General features: G+C 39.8%; 2 protein-coding genes across 9 annotated transcripts; one reads left to right on the plus strand and one right to left on the minus strand.

Moving 5' to 3' along the window:
* Window positions 1–26: 26 nt before the first annotated feature.
* SPCS1 (signal peptidase complex subunit 1) lies at window positions 27–3346 on the plus strand. The gene is made up of 4 exons (XM_055805860.1): window positions 27–228; window positions 1545–1604; window positions 1903–1989; window positions 2935–3346. Exons 1-4 carry the CDS (start codon window positions 193–195, stop codon window positions 3055–3057), a joined length of 306 nt encoding a protein of 101 aa, XP_055661835.1. The 5' UTR covers window positions 27–192; the 3' UTR covers window positions 3058–3346.
* A 368-nt stretch (window positions 3347–3714) lies between these two features.
* On the minus strand, window positions 3715–21155 carry NEK4 (NIMA related kinase 4). 8 transcript variants are annotated; one of them, XM_055805850.1, is made up of 17 exons: window positions 20924–21145; window positions 17208–17474; window positions 15990–16187; window positions 15034–15141; window positions 14212–14366; window positions 13403–13541; window positions 12151–12576; window positions 11880–11912; window positions 11652–11705; window positions 11280–11363; window positions 10296–10436; window positions 9845–9911; window positions 9348–9454; window positions 7936–8024; window positions 7076–7281; window positions 5402–5535; window positions 3715–4685 (listed from the first exon to the last, which is right to left on the minus strand). In XM_055805850.1, exons 1-17 carry the CDS (start codon window positions 21014–21016, stop codon window positions 4593–4595), a joined length of 2394 nt encoding a protein of 797 aa, XP_055661825.1. In that variant the 5' UTR covers window positions 21017–21145; the 3' UTR covers window positions 3715–4592. The 8 variants fall into 8 exon arrangements, 7 of the variants coding, with proteins under 7 accessions (XP_055661825.1, XP_027638417.2, XP_055661829.1 ...); XM_027782616.2 differs by having other exon boundaries at window positions 11280–11423; XR_008747447.1 differs by lacking the exon at window positions 7076–7281 and having other exon boundaries at window positions 11280–11423; window positions 20924–21155.
* Window positions 21156–21213: the final 58 nt, after the last annotated feature.

The raw sequence follows: 21213 nt of genomic DNA on the forward strand, positions 1-21213 counted from the left end.
CCAGCTCAGCGCGCGCCTTCCGCCGCTGCCGCACCGCCGCGGGGTCGCGCTGGGCCGCGGGACCCGCCGAGCCCGCCCGCCGCCACCTCGCAGGGCGCCGCAGGCAGCCCGCACCCGCCGCCGGGCACCGCCGGAGACCACCGCGCCGACCAGCAGAGCCAGGGCCGCCGGGCGCCGCTCCCCGCCGCCGCCATGCTGAGCATCTTCCGCTCCATCCCCACGCAGATGGTAGGGCGGCCGCCGCCGTCGTCGGGCCCTCGGCCCTGCTCGCTGCCGGCGACGTGGCCCTGGGCGGGTTCGAGGGCCCCCCTCCCCCTCCCCCCCCGGGGCCTGCGTGCGGGGAACCGCGCGGGGGGCGCCCCGTGTCGTTCCGGGTGTTTGCTCTGAAAATTCGAGCTTGGAGGCGCTGCCCAGGGAAGGCAACGCGCAGCCGGGCGGGGGGAGCCCCGCACCGCCCTGCCTGAGCTGCGTGAGCCGGGGGCGCCGTGGCCTCCAGGGCCGCCGCGGTCTCTGAAGCCACGCTAACGGGGGCGAGGCCTGCATGTCCTTTACCTCTCCAGAGAACGCTCTTTTGCGGTGTTAGGGCTTTTACATAGTGCTGCTGAGCCACCTACAATGGTATTTTGAACTTGCATTCCTTATCCCGAACAGGCAGTACTTGCTTTTGGGTTTAGGTGATGTTGTTGCAAATTGAAAGTTTTACTGACTCTTCCTATATTTTGTGTTTGTGAAAGTTACCTATAGGAGCATCTTGATTTTAAAGAATTAACCTCCATGTTAGAATGAGGTTAGTACTTACTAACCAATGATGTATGAGTTGCTGTGCTGCTTCTTACCCGAGACTGTGTTACGTGGAGTCCCTATGCTATAGCCCATAATAACCTTACCCTCTAGACAACAACCAGAGCACCCAGTTCTATTGCTTGTAGGATGAGTTATTGGACAGCTTGGCAAGGCCGCTATCCAGCCTTCCAACTTGGCAACAAAACATCCTTTTAAGGTGTCCTGAAGCAAACTACCTTCATTATAATACTAAAAAACACACCCACAGGTCAAGCAGACCCTTGCCCAGGTGAAGACCCTTCCCCTGCGCAAGTGTAGTAGCAGAAGAGGATGACACAGCAGATACTATAATTATATGCAAATTACCAACCAATCATTGTAACTGGGAGTGTACGACCTTGTGATTTTGTGTATAAATCTAACGGTGAAATCTACACAGGTGTGCTTGATTTGTGGAGATGCCACCGAGCACCCAGCACTGCAATAAAGGAGTGTCTGCCTCTTAATACTGCATTGGTGTTAAGAGGTTTGACTCCCGATTTCAGTGACAGTGTGGTCAAGACTGTAGGGGAGGTGTTACATGAATTAAGAGTTTAGTGCTTTTGTAATTAAAATCCACTGTGAGAAAACTAATTCCAGTCTGGTTTGAAAGTTGCACAAAACAGCTGAGAACCTGGGGTCAGGCAGACTCTAGGTTCAAACTCTTTCAGGTTAAACTGGTAGGTTTATGTTTTGGTTAATTGAAAAATGTCTCTTTCCAGGACTACAAGGGCCAAAAATTAGCAGAACAGATTTTTCAAGGAATCATTCTTGTCTCTGCAGTAAGTATACTGTAACTTACAAAGTTTTTTTTCTGATTGATTGGCTTACCTGAGTTACTAAAAGCTTTGGACAAAAATCAGAGGGGCTGTCATGGATTAAGAGTTTTTCTTTCAATCTTTTACTTTCATTAGTAGCCTACAATTTTGACAACAAGGTTAGAAAGATGGAGGGACAGATGAACAGTGCTTTTGATACACCTGCATTTTTCTACTTCCCCCCAACCCCTCAACTTCATCATGGCACAGGAAATGGCTTTGCTTTTTTAAAGTTTGATTTTTGTTTTTTTCTTCCCCTCAGGTAATTGGTTTCATCTATGGGTACATCACTGAACAGTTTGGATGGACTGTCTACATAGTTATGGCTGGATTTGCTTTATCATGTTTGGTGAGAATTTTTTTGCCCCAGCCCAGAAAATACATGCACTATTTAACCTGAAATAATAGCTACGTTAAGGTGCTGTCAGCAGAGACAAATGTTTGCTATATAATTCATACTGTTACTATATATTTGCACTTTCTTGGATCTGTAGAAAGTGCCTTTTCTCAAATGCCAGTAAGACTTTAGAGAACGCTGCAATTTAATACTGCTTTTTAATTAAGTTTTTCATTTCAATTAAATGTTCCTTTTAAGTCAAGCCGATAGCATTGATAACAGAAACACCACAGTGAGGCTTTCTGTGGAGTAGTGGCTTGTCAGGGAAGTTTTGCAGGTGGGCCATACCGACCAAGAAGAGAGGCTAGGGCACAAAGTATAGAATTAAAAGAGTAATTCCTTATTCATGCACATGAGGCATCCCATTCTAATTGGCACACACCGAATGTGGTTTTACACGTGGTTCTTGTACCTTTCAAGCATTCAGATACAACTCGATTTGACCAGTCGCTACCGAACATACACATACTACTGTTTGGAAAAGCCATTATAATTCTACAGCAGCAGCATCCATCTGCTGCTTTCTTGATCTAAACATCCCTGGAGTCAGCCTTGCTACCGTTTACTTATCTGTGATGCCAGATAATGAATGAGGGGGTTTCACAGAGGTGTTAGAGGGGCTGGGATGCTGGCATTGCCTTGCTGGACCACGGGTATCCATTCTTCTTCAGGGTGAGTGCTGTCATCCTCCTCCCTGCAATGAGCTGGGGTCCTTTAGCCGTGCTTACGGAAGCATGACTACAGAGTATACAATATAAACTATATAGTATGAAGTTGTATGAACTGTAAGACTAATTGCTACAATAGTTAGCAAATGAGTATTTTCCCAACAAGCTGTACAAAACACTTATCTAGCATCTTGATTTACATGTTCTTACTTCATTCCTTTCCTCTAAGCTAACGCTCCCTCCATGGCCTATGTACCGACGCAATCCTCTGAAGTGGCTACCTGTCCAAGAGATGGGAGCAGAAGAGAAGAAGCCAGGAGACAGAAAGCCAAAGAGACATTCTAAAAGCTAAAAAATGTTGGCTCTTCATGTTGTTGCTTTGTTAAATTTTGTTAAATGCATTTCTGCTGGGAGATAATTCTTGGCTTTTTCTTACTACTTTCTATACTACCATGAGTACTGCAAGATCTGCAGAGAGCATGAGGCCTCTCTGAATTTTGGCTGGAGTTTCTATGAAGTCATGAGGAAGGCGGGTTGGGGGGGAATACCTTTAGAAGGTTACTGGAGTCACATCTCGAGTACTTTAGTAAAAAGAACAAAGCACATCAAATAAAGTACTGTTGCCACAGCCTAAAAGAGAATATACAAGTGGACTTCTACATTTTTTTACTGTGTGTAAAAAAAGCTGTCAGTAGTGTCAGGTTGTAACAAGTCCTGCAAAATGGTACATACCCCACAATTCTGAAAAACGCTAAGAACTGGGAACTGTTCCAGGATAGGCAATTTCAGAGTGGCATTTTTTTTGTTTAAAATACACTTGCCTGGGTAGAGAAAGTAACATCTTGACTCTGCATAATACGGCAGCTCTTGAAACCTTGTACCTGCATGCAGCATCGAGTATGTGAAAGGCAGCAAGATCCATGAGTATTGCACTTCTTCACTACTGTCATGTCGGTCTCCATCATAGGTGCTGGAGGTTACAATATTTAAGCGAGAGGCAGGGCATAGATGGGTTGAGCATTTAAAATTTTATTTTACAAATCAAATTCCCTTTGATTTCTTTATCCTTGAAAAAGAACGTGTTTTTTTCTATAGTGATGGTACATAGCAATGCCTGGGCATGTGTAGCAACACAATCTAGACGCATAAAGAGAAAAGCTAAGAGGCCTATTTCTTTAAGCGACCCTGGTCTTGGGCACTTGTATTCCTAAAAGGAATTAGTATTTGTAAGGCAAAGGGATTTCTCCAGCTGGGACCATGGTAACCATGGCTTTGTTCCTTTCAAACATTTACAGACTTATTTTATCCAGTTTTACCAAATACTTTCCACCACCTTGGTGACTGCATTAGCAGTGAAACACAAAAGCAAAAGCTGTAGTTAAAAGCAGTGCAGCCACCCCGTTTAGCCCTTTAACTTGGCAATCTTCAGAACTTGGTGGGCTTTTGGTGGTACAAGAATTAGTAATTGTTTCTCCCTTCTAAATTTTCACAACTATTTGATGTAACAGCTTATAGCCCATCACACCATAACCTCGGCATAGATTTCTTTTAGTATGCGACCATTCCAAAACCCTTTTGCTATGACAAATTCAAATCAGTTTTTTATTATGCTCCTTGGTATGCAAAACTTGGTATCCATCCCTCATTGCATCTATAAAAAGCAACTCCTTAAAAGTTTCATTAAGAGAATAAAAACTAGTTTCCATTCTGAGAAAGTGATAGCCTGGTTCACATTCTAATATGAAAAATACTACTACAAACTGTAACTTTTTTGCAAGTTCACCTTCTTATTCCAGCAAAGGAGGTCAATGGATAAACATGCTTCATAAGCTGGTCCAGTCTATCAAATGAGCTGTAAAGTCCTTTTATTTAAGAAAAAGGTTCTGTTCAGAGCTTCACATTTTCTTCAAGAAATTTCAGATGCCGTGCCTTCGCACTGTAACTTGCATACTTGTCTCCCATCTGCTCCCGCAACTGCAGCTATTAGAGCAAAAAAAAAAAGTCACAAAATGTAGTCATTGAAAAAAAGTAGGAACTACAAAAATATTAACAGAAAACCACCACCAAAGCACTCCACTGAAAAGCAGCATATGGAGTTTGACAACATAGATGGGAGGGAAGAAAAATGGAGGAGTCTGTTGTCTGAAGGCAAGAAAGTTCCAAATCCACCTGACAATTTAAAATGTAAATCCTATCTTCACGGGTTAAATTTGTCTACAGTATTTCATTTGTAACCAAGTTTTGAATCAAATGAGCTGGAAGTACTGCCTACTCACCTCTATTGGGAACAGATATTAAACTGTTCCTCACTTTGGACATAAGGGGCATGAGGCAAGTAATGTGAAGGCAAAAAATTACAGGTGAAAAGAAATTCCTATTGAAGAAACATCACAGAGTAAAATTACTCACATCCCTTGCATTTTCCACAAACTTGGGGACCATGGTATAATTCTAAAGCTCTCCTATGCTTTCTGAAGAATTTGTGGTTGAACATAGTCTACATTCAGAATCACACTTTTCATCATTAAAAATGATAATACACTTGGGCCCTTGCTTGCCAATGACTAGATGAACACTTTTTGAATAGTAGTTTGCACTACTGAATCAGTACCTAAAAAGCAGGGGGGAGTAAGGACCCTGCTCATTTATCTAGGTTTATAAAGAAATTAAACAATTTTATTATGAAAGACATTCACCTCTCTCTTCGCCTCATCATCTTCTTCCATGATGCTGTATGCCTTCTCAAGAAGTTTCACTCCCAATCCTTGCACCACATCAGACCTCAGGACTTCAACCATTCTCCTGATCTTGTCAGGAACTGATAACATATCTATTAAAAAATAATTAAAAAAAATAAATGCAGTAATTACTTTCAGTACAGTCTATTTTCATACTCTATACAGAAGAATATGGGATGACAAATATTATCACAGAATTCCAACGGACCATTTGCATGAAATACGTTTATCTGAACTGGCTAGCTAAAACTACCAACAGACATGCCGAAACAGAAGCACTCAGGTGCTAACACTGGACGGTACGAAGTCAATGCAGACAGTTTGCACAATTACATCCCTGTAACTTCGTTTCAGGTGGTTCCCATATATTATATTGGAAATACTATTTCAATGAAAGGTACTATTCTCTAGTACTACACCAAATATTTTAATAATGCAATCACTTGTACTTAGAGCAAATATAAGAAAGTTTAATCACTGTAAAACACCAATGGCAACATTTCTGCCATCTGCCTGTTTGTCTCAACAGTCTTTGAATCTTTTGCTCCTCAGCTGAAGCTGCCAACAAGGCCTCCATTAGGAATGAACTGAAAACACTAGCTTGCTCTTTTAATCATTGCAACACCCAACACTTCTTTCATTGGATGGATCACCTTCTGAAAATAAAGTATCTGTTCTCATTAAATTTCAGCTTAGAAATGAGTAGCCCTGTCATCCCAAATGATATTAAGTAAATAGCTGGAGGATCTCTCTATAGAATACTTGAGAGAAAAACTGACAGCCAAAAAAACCCACCACCACCACTGAAATTTGTACCTTTACCATTCTGCCATACCTGTTTAGAGACAAACTCTTTCAATGTATTTTACTTCAGCTATGTGGAATCAGCTTAACAGTGTGAAATCCAGTGTTCTCCCATTGCTTTGCCCATCACCAGACTAGTTACAAGTAGAATCCTTATCATTTAAAACAAACTCAAGAAGGTCTGAGACTTCAAAAACATACCCTCAGCTATTTCACTTGTTCTTGTTGCATAGTAAGTGCAATCACAGCAAATAAATTTTTTTCTTGCTTTTTTGGAATACATATACATAACTTAAGGTCTAAACCAGACCTCAAATATGAAAAGATACTCAGTTCTTGCAACTTGTATCTGTAGGAAAAATAAGCTTGCCCAAATTCTGCAATGAGGATGAGCTACTATATTTGTGCAAACCTCCACTGTGTTTAATACTTCGTATACGATTTCAGCTTTATCCATAATTCACAAAGCTTTACAGCTATCAAATCGCTTGAATGCCTTAAAAATCTTATTTCAAAATACTTCAACTGTTCATTTTGGAAGCTTCTAAGTCTAAGTCACACAGGGGAAGGGGGGAATCATATTGCAGACCAGATTTCTCTCTTCATTAAAAATCAGAAAGATCGATCACATGTTGCTTTCATTGGCAAGTAAACCACTAGATCAGTTTCACACACAAAATTATTTCAAAAGATGTTTACTTCTGTAAGCATTGTTGAAACTTGCGAAGAATTTTTTGTAAGAGTAGACTGCCTTCTGTTGCCCACTAGCAGGTTTTGTTTATTAGCAGTTGACAACCATTCATTTAAAGCAGTAACAGAGCAACAGACCTGAAGAGATCTCTTCAAATTGTAATTCCTCTGATTCTTCAGGTGATTTTCCATGTAAAATCAAAGTGTCTCGGTATTTTCTATGAAGTTTAAACTCTGGGGCTGGAGTTGAGGTTACACAGTATTCAGAGTTCTCCTTAGAGTCCATTTTCAGTGTCCATGTCATTAGCTGCACCAAATCATTCATTTCATTCATAGTGCTTTTTCTAGTAGAGGAGAAGTAAGACATAATTCAGTCACCATTCACGATGCAACTCCCACGTTGCACTCAAGAGGACTTACAGTAAGTTTAGTGGGGTCCTGCTAAATATTCCACGCAAATTACTTCTCATTGTGCATTTTTATCAATAGCAACATTAGCAGTATTTCATCTAACCAGGGCTCAGAGGCCATTCACCCAGCAAAAAGTCACAATCCTATCAGCTACTGCCACCTGTGTAGCTGCACCTGTAGTAATGCCACAAATAGTATTTTTTTGAAAAGTTGCTTGCACTGACAAAATCAGACATAAATTCAGCCTCATTCACAGTGGAAAGGAAGCATATTGGCACCTTTTAACTCAGACTTTTAATGCATCCTGACAGCATCCTTTGATGCTGGAAGACTGGTTTCCTGCGAAGCTACAGCTGACAAAAACTAGAGGTACACAATCATGTCCCAGGAAGTTCAGCATGGGCAGTTTATAGTTACAGAGACAACAGTCACATGGTTTTAGTTTTCTTTATGCATCACATACTCCTTCAATCACTCACTATGAGGAGATAAAGTATGAAAGTAATTCCTGCCATTTTTTCCCCACTGCAAGTCAAGGTCCAATATAGCAGTGAAAACTCTTGCACAGCAGTGAACAAAATACTTACCTCTCCTTGGAATCACCATCAGACTTATCTGTGGAGCTTGTGGAAGAGCTTAACTCATCATCAGACAGGCAATGGGTTTCTCTCGTTCTCTATGTGAAGAGGGAATAAATTACAAAAATCCTAATAGCCAAAAGTGATTTATCAATATGGCATGAATTACTGTTCTTACATGGAAGAAATGCTTTCAACAAGCATACGTTTACAGACTCAGCTTGGTAATACTTAAAAGGTGTAACCTCTGGTTTTAAAAAGAAGCTAATACACAGGACATCATCAACGCACTTTATGAAATGCTTTTGTGACTAGCATTACATCTCAGTCATGCAGTTTAACCACTATAAATGCTTCACCAAGTGCCTCTATTAAAAACAATTAAATCATGCACCTGTGTCAGTTCTTTGCCAACTATACTATAAAGTAATTACCTTTAGCCTGTCTATTGGTCTTTAATACACACTTAAAAATAATTTTTCAATAAATTTATATCAGTTCAGTAAGTTCCCAGCATTCCATAAAACATACAGGGGTTTCAATCCCTTGTGGGTCTACAGTCTTACGTTCAGTGCATAGCACAGCATGCAGAAACTCCACTAGCATATGAGTATACAACTAGTGCGTTATGAACCTTGTGTAATCCCAGTTTGTGGATGCATATGAAGTTTTGCATTTAGGTATCAGTTACAAGCATACACACGTAGATAAAACATGCAAAACACTGTATTTTCTTTTTTTTTTTTTTCAAAAAGAGCGCTTGCTTTGAATTTCAGTCTAGAATTTCTTCACTGTTACTCTTCTGCATTTATTAATAACATTCCCCTGATGTTGTAGGAGATTGTCAAACATACGCTTGAGACATTAAAAAAGACTTTCTAATTAGACAAAGAACAGAATGTTAACAGAAAGTATCCACTTTTCATCACTTCCTGATTGCCAGTACATAAATGTATACACCTGACTACAGATAAAAAATATAAAAATGTTCAAACACCACTATCAGAGCAAAATTAGATGTACCAGGCTAAAGGCAGTGTGCTGTTACAGAAATTTAAAGCAGACTATTGAGCTGTAACTAAAGCACAGTTCCAGATATTTTTTTCCTTCCAGAATAAAATAAACACTGCAATTTAGAGAGCCCCTAACAATCAGTAAAAGATCCCCAGTTTTCATCTCTGACAAGTGGAGTGAAAATGCACAGTGAGCCTGGAAAGGCTGATCTAGCCAAACAAAAAAGTGCATTAGAGAACCGTACTCTACCCCAAGACTTGAAAGCAGTATTTACAGCAAACTGTGCACTCTCACTGACCGAGAGTTTCTTTCACACATAATTTTTTTTTTTCCTTTTTAAAAATATCACTTTCTTCCAAAATTGTGCCTGCATTTAAATATTTCAAAAGTAGATGACCCCAGTTTACCTGAGAAATACTGGGATCTGATGAGGACTGAGCAACTTTAACATGATTTTCCATATGTGATTTTGCTTCAACTACTGCACTATTTGACGTTCGTCTTGCTGGAATCACTGGAGGGATGACATTTTTACAATATTTACAACTTAGCTGTATGTAGTTTGAATTAGTTTCACGCTCCTGCAAGAAGTCTATCACCTGGCAGAAGACAGGCAGGTAGGTATTCTGCTAAGAGAAAACACTGAGGCTTCTATGTGAAAGGTGTCTATTCTGTGCTTCATGTATGTTTCAAAGACAAGTTGTCACCCCTAAACATAATTGAACATAACCAAAAAGCTTAAAAATACAGACACATTAACAGAAATTTTTATTTAACACATAACTAGACCCTTACTGCATCTTTTTGAAGATGGTAGTAAAGAACTGACAAGTTATAATTTCTTCACAAAGAAGCTATTAGCCTACTTACACCTAAAATGTCAGGATGCAAACATAAAAATTACCAGAGGGAAACATTTCCTCCCGAGACTGTTTTAGCCTCCTTCGTTCTCTTGCTGACAAAGGCCGCTCCTTCAAAAGAAGTTAATTTGGTTTTAATTAGCAATCATCATAATGACTTTTGTTATCTAATCACCTAAAAAGCAAAAAATCCTTTTCAACTGACATGGAAAGGAGAGCTATTAGAGTAGACCTTCTGATCATCTGACAAATGTTTAATTACTTATTACAAAATGGTCTTGATCAATGAGACTAATACGGACTCTAGAGAAGGAGCTTCTGACCTCCATGATTCAGCAAGGCATCTTCTCATCCCACTGACCAGGTGCTTCACAGGACTTCTATCAGGTAGGAAGCTATTATACATTTCTTTACTCACTGTGCATACACTCAGAGAACAGACTGCTCAGAAGGAAAGACTGACAAAAATAAGCTGACACAGTATTCAGCACTAACCTTTGCAATGGCACCTTGACTGGTTTGGACGTTATTTACAGATGCAGAGGTTTCAGCACCACGCTGCTCTGCACACCTCTGTGCTGTCTCTGCCTTCATATCAGAAGGAAAAGGTAAAGGTCGAGGAGCAACTGTTCTGAACTTGAAAGAGAAGGGAGCAAGAATTTGTACCATTTTTATTTGAAGCACTCTGTAATCTAGAAGACATTCTTGCATGGTAAGACTGGATGCCAGAGGTTTTGGATCCTACTGTAACCTCTTTACACCTCTCAACTTCACCCCTCCCTCTCCAACAACTCAGCTTCCATCCACTTCCCTTCTCTCTGTCCCTACATCTTGTCCACTATTTTTTCAGCCAATGCCTTTGCAACCCTCAAATACAAAACCCTGAGCGAAAAAACAGGCTATCAATCACCAGTCTCCCCCTTCTCTATCCTCATACAGCCAAGTGCCTTTCCCCAGAGAAAGCTCTCTGCTCAGTGACAGGAGCCCTGTCTCACATGCATGCCAAGATTTTCTTCCTAGAGTCTGCACTCATAAGCTCAGGGCAGCCATTACACATGTCTGTTCTGAAGTAAAAGGAATCTGCTACCCACTACAAGCAGCCTTATCCACAACGGTCAGGAAAGGTACTGCTATATATTTTGTAGTCACAAAGAGTGAGAAGTCCTGATGGAAACTGCCAGGAAAGATTGTAGCACGGCAAAGCCCACAGTTTACTGTGTTTCCTCGCATCCGCCTGGCACGCCCACCTCACACTTGTGAGGGTTATTGAGATTTTCAAAGATTTACACAGACAGCTTCTAATTTACACAGACATCTTGCATGTTCTGCATTTTGTTACCAATGAAGTTATACAGATCCACGTGAAACAAGAACAGCATTAAAAACCTGACCCTTTTTTAAAAAATAGGTCCTATTTTCAAAGAGCAAAAAAATGCAGGCATCTTAAGAAAAAGGAAATTTGGTTTTTAGTATCTGCACCTCCTCTGAACAGACTTCAGCCAGCTCTCTTCTCTTCTGCCGTCGCTGCCGTGACAGAGAGGGTTCACTGACAGAACTATGAGGCTGCAAGTGAGAGGCAATTTTTTCCTGAGCATCACGCGAAGCTCCATCACAGATGCTATCCTAATAAGTAAAAGTATTTTTAAAAAATATAGACATGCCATTTCCATATTTACACTTACACACTTTTCAGAAAAAATAAAGCCATACAGTCCACTTTACTATTTGGACTGCATCCACCTTAACACATCACAGCTAGAACCACAATAAAGTCTTACTCGATACAGTCAGAGTAACTACCTGAAGTACCAGAATTTTTAAGCTACTAAACCATCGAAGAAGGACCCTTACCTGAATCACAACAGGAACAGACGGTGCTAGCAGCTTTTCAGTAGAATCCAAGCTCTACAACAGATAATGATTTCTCATTAGAAAAGTGGGTAGAAAATGTCATTATAGACCAAAATACAATGAGAAGACAATCACCACTTATTAGCTCCCCATCCAAATCAGGTCCAACTCAAGATTAGCCAGGCCTATTTAGAACATAGAACAAGGACGTTACAAAACTATTCTTACCATCTCTCTTTGCAGCTGGAAAACTGTCGTTCCCTGTAAAAACAGAATATCCATCGTGTACATGCAAGCCTAGAACTACTGCACCATGTTTCCTTTGCAAATCTGAAGCCAAGACTCCTAACCACTCATTAGTATCTCATCATCTCAATAATTGCATCAGCAGCATCTCACTTTGACAGAAAAACGTGTGCAGCAGCTCTCTAAATTTTAAGAGCTGGCCATTAGTTAAACCTATTTCAGTGTCTACTTCAACTAGGCATAAATGCATTACCAGGTCAGTTTGCTTTTGGTCTTTTGATACAGGCTGCAGGAGTTTCAAAGTGTCACCATCTTCTTCTATAGCATCAACAGAAGACTGCTTAGACTCAGTATTTTCAGCTTTAAAAGCTTGCTTTGCTCTTTGCTGTAGTTCATCTTCCTTAATCACTGGCCCACCAGATGTTATTTTAGAGTTCCCTGGAATATTTAAATTCTTTGCTTTATTATTCTCTGGAATATACTCGCTGTCACACTTCTCAATTCCATACTTTATCCTTTCAGATGGTAAGATATCAATATTGACTTCACTAACTGTAGCCAAGGAGTCTCCCAGGTTGTTCAAATCATTATTGCTCAGTTTTCTTTCCAGCTCAACAGCTGGTTTCTCTGAAGGACATAATTTGGTGGCTTTGTATTTGATGATGCAATCTTCTTCATTCTAGAGTTAAAAGGAAAACAAAAAAACTAATTACCTTTTGAGTATGACACAAATATGAAAGAACAATCTAACAAAAATCATTAACATACCAGAGTTCATAAACTGCAATGAAATTATGATAAATAACAGACTGAGAGCCTCAAAAAAGCCCAGCCCACATTTTTAAAGAGATACAGACCGTATTTGCGCAGGACCTATTTTCAGGCATTGGTTTATACACATGCAGTACACCTAGACCATAAAAGAAAAGTTGTACTCCCTTGGCTCTTCCGTAAGGGAGAAGCCAACAAGTACCAACAGTTTTTAAGATGTACTACACCATATACATTTGGTATTTCAGCACTGAAAGGCAGATATAGCAGACTCATCACAGAAAATAAAAAACATGTACAAAATTAACCATTACAAAAGACTTTTTCTAAGCACTGGAAAGAATTCCAACAATAAAGAATTTTTGGTTGCAACTATAATCAAATTTTTCCAGTCAAAAGCACATATTTAAAAATTATTACAATTTGTCATCAAATGTTTGACCTCAAATACTCCATTAGTAATTCACAGTGACCCACAGATGAAAAACTGGATGTTAACACCTTATAGTTCAGACATTGCCATTAGTTTCACTGATCCACAGCTGTTTATTTACTTCCACGCTTGTCTAAACACAATTCCTTCTTTAATATGAATTTTACACATTGCTAAGAATCAGATCTATGTTCTCATGAACACTCAAGGCACTTCTTATAAAACTGAGTTTTTTCTCTAGGAAAAGCAAGTGGGTTTTGTTTCGTTTTTTTAAAAGAAAAAAAAATCTGTATCTCTCAACTTTGTATTTCCTGGCTTGCTCAAAGGAGTGATTCTGGTGTGTAACATTCCTGCTATGAGATTCATTCTTTACTGAGACCACAGAACAAGGATCTTTTGGCTTGGAATTCACTGTTTTCTTATGACTTCTGGATGCCTTCCTGTAAAGAAAAGAAAAGTTGCTCATTCAATCACCATCAATAAAACCTTAAGACATTTTGTTAGATTATACTAATTTAAACAAAATCCACTCCACTAAACAGCTTACATAAAAATACTGGGCATGTTCAACAGACTGTACACTACATACCTATTTTCATTTCTGTAAAAGGAGCTGAAAAAACACCATTCAGACTCTGCCTGCAATGTATACTTGTTCTGCATAGCACTAATATCAGTGCTATCCAGAAGTAGTAAAAGACTTGACTAAACCTGACAAAGAGAAATAATTACATCAGTGAATATTAAAAGGAACTTGGCATTACACCTCTCAGCTGATAAATGTCCTCAAAGAACCATATAGAAAGATGTACATTTTCTATCATTTCCTTGAAGATATTGGTGGTACTTTTTTTAAAACTCTCTGAATAAGATGTGCAGTTCTAATCATTGCACAGTTTTATTCTGCATTTTCAGAAAAAAAACTTAGTTTCCATTCTAACTCCCTCCTGTTTCTCCAAGAATCTAAAGAAACGCTTATGTTCATATGCCTTGTAACTGCAAATAATAGAACTTATTTTATCCTGCTACAAAAATTAGGAAAAATTGTAAAACAAAGACCACAATAACGTGAGTATTTCGCACAGAATCACTCAAATGGAAGTATCTTACGCCTTTGTGGCTTCCAAAAACAAAGAAATTTGGTGCTTGATATACGGCTGTCGTAGTATGCTTTTCACACTAGGTCTTTCCTCAGGTTTTTTACTGAGCATAGTTCGTATTATTTCTACCAACTGTGGGCTGTAATCCTTTGGCATGGGTGGCAACTGTAAAAGGGAAGGGAATAGTCTGATATTATTTAATATATTTGTCATTAGGGGATACTGCTAGATTATTTATGTATGACAGTTATATTCAGCTACATACTTTGCATAAACAATAGTCCCGTTGTTTATTTGCTGAAAGCTACTCAAGTGCTTAACATGAAACAGAATACAGAATTCCTAAGTGTTTTCTCTAAGAAATGTTCATAATTTTTTAATATCAGCAGTTAAAGTTCCATGAATAGGCTTAAAAAATTATACAAAATAAATTCATATTAACTTCATTATATGCCAAAGACAGACAGATACTTAAATAAGCTAGTCATACCTAACAGGAAAATGGCATCACATGAATAGTGATTTATTTTTTTGCACAATATTTAAATCAGAATAAAATTAAGAAAGTAAGCCACCTCAGAACTTTGAAAATTAATCAATACACTAGTTACACAAAAGGGTAACAAGGAACTCTATCAGTACCTACAAATCGTAACTCCCTGTGTCTGATACTGCATTGTATACCACCATGAAGTCTTACAACATGCATGATGATGCATGTAACATGCAAAATATTTTTAACTCCATGCAATATTTTGATGATAATAATATAACCTTCAAGTTATATACAGAAAATCCAAGCACAGATAAAAAATAGTTTATAAGTTTTTACCTTTCCTTCAATAATTCGATAAACCAAAGAGTTCATGTCTTTAGCGTTAAAGGCATGTTTCAGTGTAGCCATTTCATAAACGCAGCAGCCTAATGCCCAAACATCAGACTGAAAAAAGGGGAAAAAAAAAAAGTTTGGGGAACTTTTTGTTAATTGTAGTTTATCTTCAGACTTAGTCACATGCTTTCAAAGAGGCCTTTAATGACAATGAACTATTAAACTCCATTGCAAACTTTTGGCTTCAGTCTTACTCTTTTACTTTTGATCAGCAATTATTTTCTTCCAAGTATCACCAGATTTCTCTGAAAAGTGTAGAAAGCTGCTGTTTGGAGTGGGTTTGTTTTGTTTTGTTTTTTTTTAAGTACAATATTGATTCTAACTGGCAAATGAAAATATTTTGATTTTTCATTGGAAGAACAGCTTCCCCTCAGCTCTTGCTCATTGCAGACACTCATGGTGTATGTGGCTTGCAGCAAGAGCTGAACAAGTATACAAGAGCACATTTGCTTTATTTTGTTGTATTTAAAATTCACAGCAACACTGCTTACTTCTCTACTTAAAATTTCTTTTTGTTTAATGCTGCTGTTACGTCTAATACAAACTTCTAAGAATAAAGCTTCTTTCTGTTATATAATAAATTTAGAAAATGTAGCTATCTAACATAGACTGGTATTTTTGTTTATATTGGCCTGCTGTGATAGGTACAGGCAGGCAACGTGCTGAACACCTTGGCTGTGCTAACTCATCATGTGCTATGAATTCCCACTTATTGAAGCAAACACAATTCCAGAAATAAAGGTTCCTGCCAATCTCTCCCGTTTTTTTTTTTTGGTCTTTGGGGACGTTAAAGACTGTTGGAAGCAGTAAGAACTTAAAAACAATAGATAAGATTGTAAAGCTCTCAGACAAAGCAAGGTGCCTAATGAAATGGAAACATTTGCATTAACATACTCTACCTTGTAGTTGTAGGGTTTGTTAGAGAAGAGTTCGGGGCTCATGTAGTATGGTGTGCCTATGAGAGTGCTGGCCATGTCACACTGGTTTTCCAACACTCTGGCTATTCCCAGATCACCCACTTTGATTATATTTGTTCGTGTCAGAAAAACATTTTGAGTTTTAAGATCTCTGTGCAGAATGTGCTTTTCATGTAAATACTGGGGGGAAAAAACCATACAAATAGAGTTAAGTAACTCCTAATTGGTTCTTCTGCACTGAAAAGTAAAATCACGTTACACAAGTCAAAGAGGGAAAATGCAAATACAGAAAAGACATATGCATCATTATCAAAGTTAGGAGCACCCATCTAAAAACAGTATCTGTGAATTAATATTAGGAATGACTTATACAGGCACGGCCCCAAAACTTGGCACCGCTTTAGCAAAATCTCCCTGTGTGGCTCTAACAAGCCAGCAGAAGAGAGGAAATACAAACGTAAAGACAAGACCTCAACTCACTTTCAGTGCCTCCATTTCTTGACAATCATTTCTTAGTCTTAAGCATAAAATTTCGGTAGAAAATACAATGTAAGCTTTGTGTAAGCAGGGAAAAAAATTAGTCTTTTAATAAAACCAACGGGCAGTACTGTAGACTTGCATACGTCTGATCACAACAGGCAACGTTAAAGATAGAATTTTCTGTCCAATTTCTTATTTCTTAGTGTTAACTTTTATATATCTGGTCTTTATTACAGTAACAATTGCCTTTAAAGTCTGATCGCCTCCAATTACTAAATTTTAACAGAGTGAGATAAGATTTAATAGAAATTATTAATTAGTAGTCAAAGCTTACCATTAAAAAACACAGCAAAACCACAGAATACAAAATGCTTCTGAAATGACTGGGGTTTTTTTTATACTACATTTTGTACATTTAATCTAAAATTTCAAACCAAAGAAGCATTTCAAACTAGCATTACAAACATCCTGGAGGTTACCACTGTTTACCTCTGTGATACAAAAGTGTAGACATAAAATGTCACAGCAATTTCTTAACTAAAATAGTTAATTTGACTGCAATGACCTGTGAACATTTTTAATGTACTAATAACCATTGTAGTTAGATGCTAACCATGCCAAACTGGAATTCAGACTGCAGCCTAACGGTGGGATTTTTCAATGCAGAAAGAGCCAAATTAAATTTGTATCCGAAGGTGACAAAGCTGTAAGTTATTTTACCTGTAGTGCCATAGCAATCTGGACAAACCACTCCACCACCTGATTCTCAGGCAAAAGCTTGCCCTTCTGCTCTTTAAGTTTGTGATACAGATCTCCTCCCTCGCAGAAGCCCATAACAATATATAATAGGCCATCTTCCCCCTGCCAGGACTCTCTGTAGGTGACTATGTTTGGGTGTTTCAACTGGGATAACAACTGTGCCTCTTGTTCTGCTGCTTTCCTCTCTCGGACAGATGCATTTTTAAGGTTTAACTTTTTGATGACATACTGTAAAAGAAAAGGCAAGGTATAACATAAGAGATTAAAATAATTATACAGAAGCCCTAGGGAATTCCCCAAATCTAAAGGAAATACAGTATTTGAAATCTCCACACATTTTTCTATATGGAGACTGCAATTTGTCTAGCAGTTATACGTCATTTCTACCATTACACCGTGAAAAAGGAGAAAGCGTGGCTATTCTGTTCATCTCCCGGAATAAAACTGCACAGGAATTTTGTGGTGTTTTGCTTTCTTTTGACTAATGTTCGCATTTATCTTTTTTTCCCCAGCTCTCTTTCTCCGTGTGTGTCATTTGCCTCCTAAGCCTGAAATACCTGTTCATGCATCACAGTTACTCTCAAAACAGGCCATTTCAATAGCAACTTTAAAAATATAACATTAAGGAAAGTATGCAGTCATATGCAAATAATGGCAGTGGATGTCTAGGACAAAAGTCACCTGGCTAGACTTAATTTGTCCTACTCTGCTAGGAAACCAAACCTAACCCCTTTCATTTTATTTTAAGGAAAAGAGAGAGAAACTCAAGAACTAGCATCTCACAGCTCCGCCAAACATAGATCACACATTCCAAGATCAAAAGAATTACTAAAAGCCTCAGTTTCAAGGCTTAGATTACAAATTCCCCATTGTCATATTCACAAGAAATACCCAGCTGAATTGCTGAATGCACAAAATAACGCTGCTGAACTCTTCAGGTCTGTTCACTCTTTTCTTACAAAACTTGTACCTGGCAGGAGACCCCCAAGACAGAACTGACTTGGGATTAATTGGTATGTACAACAACTCTACAAAACAGTGAAGCATGGGAGAACAGGAAAAAAGCTTCTATCAAGAAAAGAAAGGTAGCAAGTGATGCACTTGGAGGGCTGGTACAGTTAGGGGTACATTGAGAAAATACTTTCACAAACACCTGAGAGCAGACACAATTTACTTTTTAAAAAACTTGCCTTAAAACAGATTATCTGTTGCATTTAGGAGTTTCTGCATATACAGGCTTAAACTTACTCAAGAAGAAATGAACTACTCCTGGTCATACTGAAAGAGCCAAAAGGTCTTATGCTCATTTCTAAATTTCTTTTACTCTGTTTTAAGATGGGTTATGAATTTTTTAAAACTACACACGAAAGCTGCTATTTACTACCCTAATATGTATTACACTGAACTTACTTCTACGAAATGTCAGGCTCTAGAAGAAGTATAATTGAAGCTCAAGATGAGACAATAAAATCCATAGTACATGTTCATCATACAGAGCACCAATATTTAGGTCTGATCTGCCCCCCTTCCTGATACAGGTTTTGTGGTAATCACTTTCAGGGCATCATCCTTCTCTAGAACAATCAGACCCTGGTATACACCTGACCACATTCTTATCTGGAGAGCTTTTACATTGAAACATCTCAAAAAATTTTTATTTATTCAATTTCAGTGTCCTTGGCAATTGCTTAGGGTGACTACTTCCAGGTTGGCCCTATTACTTTAGCTCAGCACATTCAATTAGTGTTGAGGAAGACTGCTACCCTGTATACCAAGGCAACCAATTATGCAGAAATCAAGAGCATCTTTTGATTTTGTGTTTCAGAGGTCTGTCATATATTAGACAAGCTCTTCAATTCTTAAAACCTGTGACAATACACAGCCCCCAAGAGGAATATAACAAAACTAATGGCGTACAGCATCACTCAAGTTTAAAATAACATAGAAATGCTGTAATTACTGTGTTCTGTGTGACAAGTCATCATTAACTGTATCCTTGGTCATGGAAACCAAAAGCTTTTAGCTTTGTATCAGCATCTATCTTTAGACAATATACTACTAAAATGCAAAAAGCATACACATAGCCTAACTTTAAACATGGCATTGGTTATATTTGGTTTAATGAGCACGTTATCTTGGCAAGATTCCCGTGAAGTCTATTACAATGCTCTTCCACCTTATCTGATACTGAATTGTGTACTAATTGAATTTTCTTTTATTTGTTTGTTTTAAAAATTTGGAGCCACTTGACCTTCTCCACAAAAAAACCCCAGCACTCTGTTAACAGCAAATATACTTAAATAAAGTATTTATTTTGAAGAAGACATAGCACTATGTAAGCCACCACAAAAAAAATCCCTGCTACAGAAGTTCATAAAAGTTGGCAAAAGATGAGACATGGCAAAACGCATCAAATATTTAAGATAAAATAACAACGATAAGGAAAAAAGGCTTTTGCCAACGTGCATGACAGCACGGTTTTTTGCCAGCATGACAAAGAGGTGAAATCCAAGGACTTGTATACGGTTGAAAGTCACCTCAATGCACTGTTTACTTTTAGGACAACAAGATTAGCAACTCTTTGCAGACATTGGACTATGCACTGTGGTGACTGGCCTGGAGGGAACAAGTGCTACCATCGCTGCTACCCAACCCACAGGTTGCTGGGATTCACTTCGGATTCCAGCCTCATCCCTGCCTTCATCCAGAAGGCACGCACCCTCTGATGACCACTGGGCACAAACACTTCTCCCATCAGCTCCAGTCAAATCCTGGGCACAAGGCTCATAAGGTTTCTGCAGTACTGGTCTGTGGATGTTCTCCGTCCCCATTTCTTTATCCTCTTGCATTTGCTATCAAACACATCTGCTTTGGCCAGATAAGACAGGTTATTTCAAATTTCCAACAAAAAGGCAAAGAAAAAAAAATGCGTACACTTAAATACTGACAATAACCAAAATTTTGCCAAGTTCTGCCACAGCTGATGCAGCAAACACAAAACCTGTCTTCCCCCAGCAGAGCTGATGCCAGCAAAAGCCAACACCAGCTGCTTTTTCCATCCTTGCTATCACTTTTATCTTCACACACGCACAGCTTGAAGAGGCTGCACAAGCAGTAACAAACCAAGGGCAACCTCTTCTGCTTCACGCTAAAAAAAGCAGGCTGTATTTTCCTGTCACCCAAAGGAATACCAAACCTAGGCTTTCCTCCCCAAAACACAGCATTAAATGTCTTAAAATACCCAATAAGCAGTTTTATTTAAATGAAGAAAAAAAAAGTGAGGATTTCGGGGGGTTGTTTGTTTGGGGTTTTCCTGAGATTAAAAAGTGTGTGTGTGTGTGGATGGGGGGCGGGGGAGGCGGGGGCGCGAAATCTTCTCCACACGTTAATAAAAGTCTTATAGATAAGGGACACCAGGAATACCTCGGCAGGGACGTGGCTGCAGTCGCACCCCAACGCCAGGTCACGGCCACGGCTGCACCCCGACACCGGGCTACCGCCCTGCTCGTACCCGGGGCTGCCGTGAGGGCCACACACAGGCCAAGGCCGGGCCACAGGTCGCGCACCCCGCGCAGGCCCCGGCCCCAGCGCAGGCCCCGGCGGCACCCCCGGCCGTTCTCCCCTCACACCAACCCGCGGCCGCAGCCGAGCGCCCTAACGACCCAGCCCCTCGCTACCTGCTTGCTGTCCTGCTGGTGCCGCACCAGGCTCACCTCCCCGTAGCTGCCCTTCCCCACGGCTCGGAGGAAGCAGTAGGCAGCCAGGGGCATCCTCCCGCCGCCCGGGCCCGCTCAGTGCCCGTCAGCCGGCGCCCCCGGGGCCCTCCCCGCTGCCATAGAGCGCGGCGGAGCGGCGAGCAGAGCGGCGAGCAGAGCGGGCGCCAGCGCTTGGCGGCGCTGCGGCGGCCGCTGGAGGTACGGGCGGGGCGGCCATGTCGCGGGGGCGCCGGGAGCCTGAGGGAGGTGTG

The sequence above is a fragment of the Falco peregrinus genome, chromosome 5 (assembly GCF_023634155.1).
Source record: "Falco peregrinus isolate bFalPer1 chromosome 5, bFalPer1.pri, whole genome shotgun sequence".
Classification (NCBI taxonomy): domain Eukaryota; kingdom Metazoa; phylum Chordata; class Aves; order Falconiformes; family Falconidae; genus Falco; species Falco peregrinus.

What these genes read in the sequence shown, in the direction of transcription:
- SPCS1 (XM_055805860.1), top strand. Translation starts at nt 193, where the DNA reads ATGCTGAGCATCTTCCGCTCCATCCCCACGCAGATG. An exon ending in GCTCCATCCCCACGCAGATG is followed by an intron (nt 229 to 1,544) that starts GTAGGGCGGCCG and finishes GTCTCTTTCCAG; the next exon opens with GACTACAAGGGCCAAAAATT. An exon ending in GAATCATTCTTGTCTCTGCA is followed by an intron (nt 1,605 to 1,902) that starts GTAAGTATACTG and finishes TCTTCCCCTCAG; the next exon opens with GTAATTGGTTTCATCTATGG.
- NEK4 (XM_027782616.2), bottom strand. Translation starts at nt 21,016, where the DNA reads ATGCCCCTGGCTGCCTACTGCTTCCTCCGAGCCGTGGGGAAGGGCAGC. An exon ending in CAGATCCCAGTATTTCTCAG is followed by an intron (nt 8,025 to 9,347) that starts GTAAACTGGGGT and finishes CTCTTCACATAG; the next exon opens with AGAACGAGAGAAACCCATTG. An exon ending in GATGGTGATTCCAAGGAGAG is followed by an intron (nt 7,282 to 7,935) that starts GTAAGTATTTTG and finishes CTCCTCTACTAG; the next exon opens with AAAAAGCACTATGAATGAAA.